Consider the following 10347-nt stretch of genomic DNA (forward strand, 5'->3'; position numbering starts at 1 on the left):
CACCAGGGCCGACGGACAAAGGGGACAAAGGGGACAGTTGTGTGGGGGCCCAAGGCAGAGGGGGGGCCCATGAAAAAAAATAAAATAAAAAAATTACCCATTGGCCACGTCTTCCCCGTCAACAATCGCTCCATACACCCCCCCCCCCCCCCCCCCCGTCAACAACTTAGCGCAGGGGGGTCCATCAGTACCTATAGTATAGGGGCCCAGGATTTGGTGCAACGGCCCTGGCTGTCACGGCCAAACGTTTTTTAATTAGAAAATGCTGTTTTGCACATTTGTTCGGCTTGGTCTGAAGATCATATAGGGCAAGTTTCATGATGATTGGACATCATTTTTGGCTTGTGGATATGTGATGTTGATATTGACAACTTTCAACATGGCGGCCAGGCTTTGCCATCAAGTTTGATTGGCTGTGACGGCCAATTGGTGTAGTATTTGAAATAGTAATTTGGCACGTTTGTACGGCTTGGTCTGAAGATCATATAGGGCAAATTTCATGATGTTTCGACATAATCTGTGGCCTGTGGATGTGTAATGTTGATTTTGACAACTTTCAACATGGTGGCCAGTGTGTGTGGTGTGTGTGTGTGTGTGTTTGTGTGTGTGTGTGCGTGTGTGCATGCCTTTGTCTGCCACCTTGCCTTAGCTCCTTTCTGAATAGCTGCTTTTAAAGGGTTTAACAAGATAAGAAGGGAGGAACACGATAAGAATCCAACCCAAGATGACTCATTGACGAGAAATGAAGGAAGAAAATGACCCTGCCTATCAGAGAATCACACGACACTGTACTCAGTAGATTAGCTTGACCTGCCTATCCACCATTCAGTCTGTGCATTTTCTTTCCTCTGTTCTCTTTTAAAGATTGGATGAGGTGGGCCTCATACACATCTTCGCCTTGGACCCCAATTTGCTAAATCCGCCACTGCTCATAACGTCATATTGGGAAGAAATCGTTGTCACTGGTGAGTTTACTTTTTTTCTAAAACTGCGTTTCATTGAGGTGATCGATGACTCTCTTTGGCATATAAAGGCTAAAGCATAATAAAAAAAGGTCGCAAACAATAATGATGATGTTGGAAATGATTAATAATATGTTCATAATTGCAGACCAGTCATAAATAGTTGATCGATTATTTATTCATCCCTAAGGGGAAATGAAGGCGTTACAGCAACTCGCATGAAAAATCCCATAATAATACATATATATAAGAAATCAGTAAGAATAAATAAATACATCTCTATGAATGTTATTTTTAATACTTTTACAATTAAATACAAGTGAAATGACCTAGGTATTTTTAGCCGGGACCTTAACCTGTTCCTGATTGTTTTGTAATGTCAATTTTCTTCCTCTTTACGGCCATCTTAGGAACTGACTGGTTCCGATCCTGGCCCGTCCTTCAGCAGTCAGTCCCCCATTGTGAGGGATAAGAACGGCAGCGACGATGTGGATGAAGATGGAGAGAACCTCGTCAGAGAGGATCCATCCGCCAAGATTCAGTGTTGTAGAAAAACACACATTGCGACGCTACATGCGCCAGTGCCTCTTTCTCCTGTACGGTGCCATGTTTGTGGTGCTGTTATTGAAGGTCTACTACCCTGTGTCATTACCATCACCAAACTGCTCCCAACTCCTGGAACCCATCCCTACTAAGAAAATCCTTAAACTGGTATGAATCCAACCCACAGACAGATGCATAACATCAATCTATGACGATTATTATACACTTCTATTTAGCCATATAGCAGGGACTTTCTTCAAATGTGATTTAGAGTGATTTAAGATGCACGTCACTGGGGCAGGCTGGGGCGTTTGGGCATCTTGCACAAGGGCATCTACCAGTAGACTGCAGGGATCGGGGGTTAAACCGCCGCAGCTTTCTTCTGGAAATACACCCTTACCCTTACTGTACGTCCACACCAGAAGCAAATTGAGCTACCAAATCGCCGGAAGTCATTCACTTTCTATGGGCAAGACCCAGTGCCGCTGCTAGCTATTTTGGGGCCCTAAGCATAACTCCTTTATGGGCCCCCCCCCCCCCCCCCCGAATTCCCCCTACCAGCCCCCTGTGCTGAATTGTTGACAATTGTTGACGGGGGGGTAGCAAACAATTGTTGACGGACGGACGGGGGGGATTAATTTTATTTATTTATTTATTTGATTTTTTGGGGCCCCCTCAGGACTTGAGGCCCTACGCGCAGCGCGTAGTGCGTGTTATGGGAGCGGCGGCACTGGCAAGAGCGACCAAAGCGACCAACGCTACCAGCAGCCAAAGTTAAGCGACCAGAGCGTCCAAAAAAAGTTGAAAACTGTTGAACTTTATGCAAATTACTATGACGCGTTTCAGCGGCAAAACACTGACAGCCAATCAGAATGTAGACGCTCTTCGCTTGCTCTTCGCTTGCTCTTCGCTTGCTCTTCGCTTGCGAAGAGCATCAGGCAATTGAATTGTACCGGCAGGCAAAATTGAATTGTACGTCATGTGCGTCTTGAGCAACCAAAGCGAACAGAAATATTTGCAGCGAAACTTTGGTCGCTTATGGTGTGGACTTACAGTTAGACTGCCCCCCCCCCCCCCTCAGATGCACACATGAGGAGACGACAACGATTCATTTCTTCTAATTTCTCTCGTTTTTATGACCAATTGAGGAAGCTGGATTTGACTAAAAAAAACAAAACAATTTTGTCGCACTATTATCGATCAGCTCTTTGCTGGGACATGGATCCTGCAGGAGGCGTACTCTATTGACTCCATTGATCTGTATGCCCTGACCCACGCCAAGAGTTCATGGGCAAAGTTCACCTGGGGGCCCAACGGCACCATCCACCTGGACATGGGCCACCTGCTGAGTGTCCCGTGAGTAGCGCTCACTTTCGATTTCTGCTCCCCCACTCTCAGGAGCACTCAACGCTAATGGCTGAAGACCAGTGTGTAGATCATTATTTGGTAGTTAGGGTTAACCTTATATATTGCGTTACACATTTTGGCCTCATGTCAGGAGAATCTTTTTACGTTAAGTGTGTACTGTAGTCCATTAGCTTGAAGTAGCTGTAACTGCGGCTTTCAAATCACAACAACAGTTGTATTCCTTTCTTCATGTAACAGGAACAGGACAATGTGGTGTGTCCACCACCACTTCAACGGCATTGTACTTGGCAAAAACACACTTCACCTCCATCTGCCTAGTAAGTAAATAAACCAATAAAAGAATGCATAATCGCATGATACATATGATGATGTGCAAACCTGCAATGTGTAGATCTACTGTATCTACTAACTCCATTAATAGCGAGTGAATCCGTTCAAAAATCGTTTTATTCTTGCCCCTGTGTGAAAATGAACAGTACCAACCGTCAGAAACCGTTGTCAGATACATAATTTAGCTATAAGCGTAGCTACCATTCAAACCACTTGAGGCTGCTAATGGAAAAAACATTCATAGTGCCTGTTTAATGGAAATATAAGCCATGCATTGGGTCTCTATTTCAGATTTCGGGGCGTCAGCGAAGTTCCAATTCCTCAAGGCCTGCAATGAGTGTCTGGTCATGACGGCTAAAGCACATGTGCCTCGATATGGTGCTCTGGACTACCTGTTTACCTATGGTGATGCAGTACTCGTCTGTTTGTCTGTCCCCATCTCTCTCTGTCTGACTGTCCATCTGGTGTTTTTCTAGATTAAGCACTACAATGTGGGGGGTTGCTCATAGTTTGTTTACCTAATTGTGCTACTTGTTTGTTTGCAGGTCTATATTCAGATTTACACGAGTATTACATCCGACCAACCAGACTGCAGGCCTCCTGCAAGGGCCTGGTGACCCCGCCCCCTTTCAAGTATCATGGAGCAGGTGAGAAAGAAAATACCTGTGTGTGTGTGTGTGTGTGTGTGTGTGTGTGCGTGTGCGTGTGCGTGCGCGTGCGTGCGTGCATGAGTGCAGTGGCACATCCAACAGCCTATTGATCTAACTCTCCATAGTTGTTGACCGGTCATGTTTCATTTGTCCCTTGCAGAACTCTGCCTTAATGACACAAATGAGAGCAATTATCAAAGTCCCGAAACGCGTGACCAAAACTTGACAACTTGCATCTTTTAATCCATGGCAATATGTTGATTGTGTCAATACCTGTAACATCCTGTAACAATATACAAACTGTTCATATTGTATATTAATGATATTTGTAATGTTTCAAATGTCTTGAGGTTGGTTTTGTTTGCTGATGACACTAATATTTTCTGTTCTGGGGAGAATTTAAAACAACTAGAAAAAATCATCACTAAGGAAATGAGCAAAATAAAAACATGGTTTGATACAAACAAACTATCATTAAACTTAAGCAAAACAAAATTAATGTTATTTGGTAACTGCAGAAAAAACACAGAAATACATATAAATATAAATGGAGTTGAAATTGAAAGAGTTTACGAAAATACATTTCTTGGGATTATAATCGACGAACGATTCAGTTGGAAATCACACATTACACACGTACAATCAAAACTATCAAGAAGCATTTATGTATTAAACAAAGTAAAATTGGTTCTAGATCAAAAATCACTCCGTATTCTCTACTGTTCACTAGTCTTACCATACCTCAATTACTGTACGGAAGTCTGGGGCAACACGTACAAAACTTCATTACATTCACTTACTATTCTCCAAAAAAAAGCCATTCGCATTATTCACAATGTGAGATATCTGGATCACACTAACCCACTATTCATACGGTCAAAATTATTAAAATTCACAGATCTGGTGGAATTTCAAACCACACAGATAATGTTTAAGGCTAAAATCAACATATTACCCTTAAACATACAAAAATTATTCAGTGATCGTGAGGGGGGTTATAATTTAAGGGGAAAATTACATTTCAAAGTGAACGGCGTCCGTACGACCAGGAAAATGTTTTGTATTTCAATATGTGGTGTAAGACTGTGGAACAGTTTGAGTGGGGAGATCAAGGAATGTCCAAACATTAATCAGTTTAAAATAAAATACAAAGAATTGATTTTTACAAGGTACAGGGATGAAGAAGGTGTCTAACATAGTGTATATGTTTTCATGTATGTATATATTGGACAATCACTTTAGAATATTGAATGTTTAATTAGATATTATTAAAAGATAACTTGACAATATTATTAGATAAATACGCAGGTAGTAATGAATTGTATCATATTGTAAACTAATGTATATTAATATACAATTATTTAAACTAATGTATATTAATATACAATTATTTTTTGATGATTATTATATAAGGAAGCTAATCATTATAGATTAATAAATTAGGAAGAAGGGGTGAGATTAAATAAGTTTTCTTCTTCTCACCCCTTTTCGAACAGGTAAAGCAAGTGTAAGACAGTTTCTTCTTTTGTGGTTTTCATTGTGTGTAAACATTACTTTATTGTAACTGTCCACTTGTTTCATTTATTTGATTGTTTATTATTATTATTTTTTATTATTATTTACTTGTTTGAAATAAAAACTTTTTCAATTCAATTCAATTCATCCTTGAATTAAAACAATTTTTTTTATCGTGTTAATGCAACTATAAAGGCAATGTGATCATTGAGTTGATGTCTCTGTCATATCTATATTATGATTGTTTGCTGTGCTTTGCAATATAATAAATTGTTTATCTATGATGTCATTATGTCAGTGTATTTTCTTAATGAATAAAGGCAGCTTGAGTGCACGATACACAGTAATAGGTTGTGCCCACAGCAAAGTCTATCATTTAAGTTCCATTTTAGTTTCCAAATGTCTGCAGTGAAAACAAGTGTTTGGCTGTGGCCAATGTTGAATCAGCTATGATACTGATAGATATCAGTTAAGTCAACATGTACAACTGTGTAACTACTTGTAAAGACATTAAGATAATGATTTAAAATCACAGCATCCAATAACATAGATACTCAATCTCAGTAATAATGGCACTTGAGTTACTTTATATTTCTTTTTTTCATAGCCTATCTGCCCTTATTTGTTATTTTGGTGGGGACACTTTCTAGACTCTTTGGAGAAACCATGACATCTCAATCAAAGGGCATAATCAATGCTTCTCTGGTGGGAAGAAGAAATGCAGGACAAAAAAACAATAGGTTGAGTATTCACTGTTTCCACATATTCTGGTGTGGGAGTGTGTGGGCATGATGGCTTGTTTAAGCTGCCTTTAAGAGTATCATATACAATTGTGTGAAAATGGCTATGAGATTTGCAAGTGATAAACTGTGTCATAATTGAGGTAGTGCATTGAATTGTTTGTATCGTATTGAGACTAATTTGATAGCTTGCACTACTCTAATTTTTTCTACACTTTCTACTTCTACGGGACAAAATACCCATCTTGTCATAGAAGTAGTCAAAATAAACCACATGTAAATCATTGAATTCACATATGAAGCAGAACAAAGAAAGCTATAAGTGACTGCTCGAGAAAACTGCTTCAGGCAGGAGTTTTCTGAGTTCAGTGTGTGTGCTCAAGCAGAGCAATGGCTGCCAAAGTTAGTCTTGTGACATGCTTAGCTAGCCACATTTAAGATCTGCTCAAGTGATTTTACTACTGGTACAGATAAGATTTAAAAAGGTGGTGTAGAATTATGAGCAACAAATAGGACATAAATAGTTGGTGCTTTTTAATTTTCACAATGGTAAAATTGTTTACCTAGAACATAAATTTGGTAGTCTGATGCGAGTGTTCTGTGGGGCGAGATCTTTTTGAAGTGGTCACAAATTCAAACAAGCTCTCTTCAACCAGTCTGCCAAGGTCTGCAACACAACTGGGTCCACCGCTGGGCACATCAGCTCATGTTCATGTCCATAAAATGCTTTTGGCGATTGGGTTAGGGGCTCAGATTAATCTCTGTATGAATATGTTAATGCTGGTCCTGGGTCTAATTTAGAGAGCTGTTACACCATAGAATGATCCAAGCATGTGTCCTGTTGTTTGGGCTATTCATGCGGACAGTATAATACCCTTAAGAGGACTCATTCTCTTTCTGCATGGCCGGTTAAATACGGTTAGGTTTTTCTCCCATGAAGACTTATTCACCAATAAACACGAATAAAGATTTATTTTGAATAATAACATGAGAGAATATTTTGCATGATAAGTCTTTGGCGTGAGCCCCATCACGGATCCAGGACGACGTGTGGACTCGGCCTATCCTGCCAGAACTAGCAGGGGCGGGGCCTTCCCCTGGACCGGTAGACTGGGGCAGACCTGGTGGTGGTGGGGTAGGGGAGCATCGAACAAAATACCCATGCAGCAAAGAACTACTCTTTATAAAGCAGTAGGCAGGTGATTGGTGATTGTCTACAGGCATCACCACCTGCAACACCTGATCTACCACACCCGTGTCTCCATGAGGTGACCACCTACGCACCAATAATCCATCCTGGATCGAATACCCATGCTCGGCTTGATCAGTACCAGAGGCAAATGCAAAATACTTCTCAAGACTTGGACCATTCTTCTGTGCTCCAATTATCTCACTGTCAACTCTCACAGACAATGGTGCTGGTAACTCTGGGACAAACACTTTAGCTGCACCAGTCTTGGACACATCACACGACTTCTCTGTCTGCGCACGAGCCATCGCTCGCGTCACAGCGCAGGCAGTGAACACCTCTGGGAAATCCAGAAGACATTTGTTGATGCTGCTGATGCTGTAGTTACTGATTCTACCACCGGGAAATGACATGACTTCTCAGGCCATACGCAATCCCCCCCCAAATTATTTCCAATAATCAGGTCAATATCATCTTCAGGCAGAGTCGGACGTTCAGCGATAATCACTTCGCCATTCACAAATCCAGAATGTAACTTAATTTTGTGCAATGGCATTGGAAACGGATGAAGGCCAATTCCCCGAATCAAAACACAGCTCCCAGTGTCCGATAAAGAGGAGAAAGGCAAAGACGATTGGCGTATAAAACTCTCAGATGATCCTGTGTCACGCAGTATTTTTACTGGCACTATACGATCATCTCCCATCATTGACACAAACCCCTCTGTAATGAAAGGAGCATAGTTAGACATGGTCGTTCCTTTAGGTTTATCATCCATCCTCTTTACATCCTGTAAATCAAACAGCTCGTGAACAGTCTTCGTAGCCTTCAACTGAAACACATTTGCCTTTCGTTCACTTCCCAAATGCGCAGCAGGAATCGAAGCCACACAGCCGACGTCCTTGACTTCCCTATTAATTTCTGTAAGCCTACTCTTTCTGCGAGCAAGCAAAGCTGGACAATCTATTTTCCAATGGCCCAATCGCCAACAATAATTACATTTATTGTCTTCTTCACTTTTGCTATCGGTTCTGCTATGAGGCACAGAATCCAACCTTCCAGGAGGACCCACATTTCCACGAACCACTTGCGTATCAACGTCGCGGTGATCTCTGCGGCGGTCGCGGTCATCTCTGCGATTGTCATACCGTTGCGAGTAGTCTCGTACATAGGCTAATTGATTCTTCTGAGTCAACACATAGCCATCAGCGAGGACAGCAGCCTCGGCTGCGGTCTTCACGTTATGCTCGTTAAGATATGTAACAATGCGTTCTGGCACTATGTTTTTTAACTGTTTTTTTTTTTTCCAACATCACTAAATGACGCAAGCCATCGAATTCAACAACACCCTCTGCAGTGAGCCAGCGATTGAAAAGACTTGCGAGCTCCCTGGCTACCTCCGAATGAGTTTGCCTCGAATTTTCTTAAATTGCGAAAACGCTGTCTGTATGCTTCTGGAACAAGTTCATAGCACTTCAGCACAGCCTCTTTTACTTTCTAATAACTTCTCCTTTCTTCAAAAGACAAAGCCACAAACGCTTCTTGTGCGCGGCCAATTAGAACAGTCTGTAACAGCAGAGTTTTATCCTCGCTACTCCAATCTTGATTTGCAGCAACATTTTCAAATAATGAAAAGAAGACATCGGGATCACGCTCATTGAACTTTGGAAGGAACTTAATCATACTTCCCAAGCCTGAATGCTGGCCGGCACTGCCTCTACCCTCAGCTTCCAACTTAAGCCTGGTGCGCTCAAGCTCTCGAGCTTGTTCATGCTCGGTATGCTTAAGCCGCTCCATCTCAAGCAATCGATCTTTCTCTCTTTCGAAAGCCTCGATCCTCCTCTGCTCTAACTCTTGCACCACCACCCATTTCTTATGTTCTAACTGCATTTGCAAAAGTTATTTTTGCTCATCAAACGTTAGTTGACTCATGTTGGACAATGGTTGGTCAGGCACCGTCAATGGCGTTGGCTCTACAGGTGTACCCCCAGACAATTGCCCTGATGCGTATCCTTTACGCACACACATGGCTGCATAGGGCAGATGCGGCTGAAGACTCTGTCTCCGTCCCTCCACTTTGCGATCTATACCACCACATAGGTGGGGATTGATCGTATCCCAGGTACGGCATCCTGCAATAAGCCAGTATGGAAGGCTGGTTAACCAATGACGGGTAAGATCCCACCTTGAAGTCCGGGACAACCTAAAACAGGCACAGTCACGATGACTTGGCAGAGTCACTGTGAGCACTGGCTCACTGGAACATGAAGTGACGAACTGCAACCATCATAGGAAGAGCCGGCTGATGAAAGATGGAGGGGGAACAGGAGTCAGATATGTCAGCTCTGGCAGCAGAGGTGGTCTTGGAACGGGGCATGTCGCGTTTTATTTTATTTTACCTTTGTGGTATAGAAGCCCACTAACGCATATACGTTTTTTCTGTTTAGTGCATGACTTTGGAACAGCGTGGTTTCAGGCGGCTGATGGTAAACCCACCCATATTGGGCTTTGGATTTGGACATACTGGTTTCGATTTCCCTTCCCAAAAGATTGGTTTCAGTTTGCTGATGGTTACTTACGGTTAGACTTTTCGACGTTGGTTGCACCAACGGCGTTCTTAGATTTACTTATCATTTAATGCGAATGGTTCTGACCATTGCGCAAGGGGGGAGGTATTGAGGAGAATTAGAAAAAATTAGAAAACAAGGTTTTTCTTCACCATACTTGCAAACAATGATTGAAATCCAGCTAAATGAGTGTTCAATATTTGAAAAAACAGTGTTCAACAGATGGATAGAAGCAGTCCCATCAAAAGACCAAAGTGCGGCTACAGTAATCAAGTTTCTGACTAGAGAAGTCATGCCAAGGTTTGGAATTCCATCACAAATTAGCTCAGGCGATAGAGCAGTGTTTATTCAGAAAAAACTCAAACCAGTGATTTAACAACTGCATGTCAAATAAAGACTAGTCCGTGTCTACATTCCTCAAACCACAAGGTATGGTGGAGAGAGGAATGGGACGCTTAAGACAAAGATCAACAAAATTAAATT

At 41.9% G+C, this 10347-nt stretch overlaps 1 protein-coding gene across 1 annotated transcript; it reads left to right on the plus strand.

The window, feature by feature from the left end:
• The first annotated feature begins 788 nt into the window (after positions 1 to 788).
• Positions 789 to 5506, plus strand: LOC132449326 (uncharacterized). The gene is made up of 7 exons (XM_060040968.1): positions 789 to 965; positions 1373 to 1673; positions 2710 to 2861; positions 3111 to 3190; positions 3495 to 3608; positions 3749 to 3850; positions 4014 to 5506. The coding sequence occupies exons 2-7, from the start codon at positions 1449 to 1451 to the stop codon at positions 4094 to 4096; spliced, it is 756 nt and encodes a 251-aa protein (XP_059896951.1). The 5' UTR covers positions 789 to 965; positions 1373 to 1448; the 3' UTR covers positions 4097 to 5506.
• Positions 5507 to 10347: the final 4841 nt, after the last annotated feature.

Source organism: Gadus macrocephalus, chromosome 2, assembly GCF_031168955.1.
Source record: "Gadus macrocephalus chromosome 2, ASM3116895v1".
Lineage (NCBI taxonomy): Eukaryota > Metazoa > Chordata > Actinopteri > Gadiformes > Gadidae > Gadus > Gadus macrocephalus.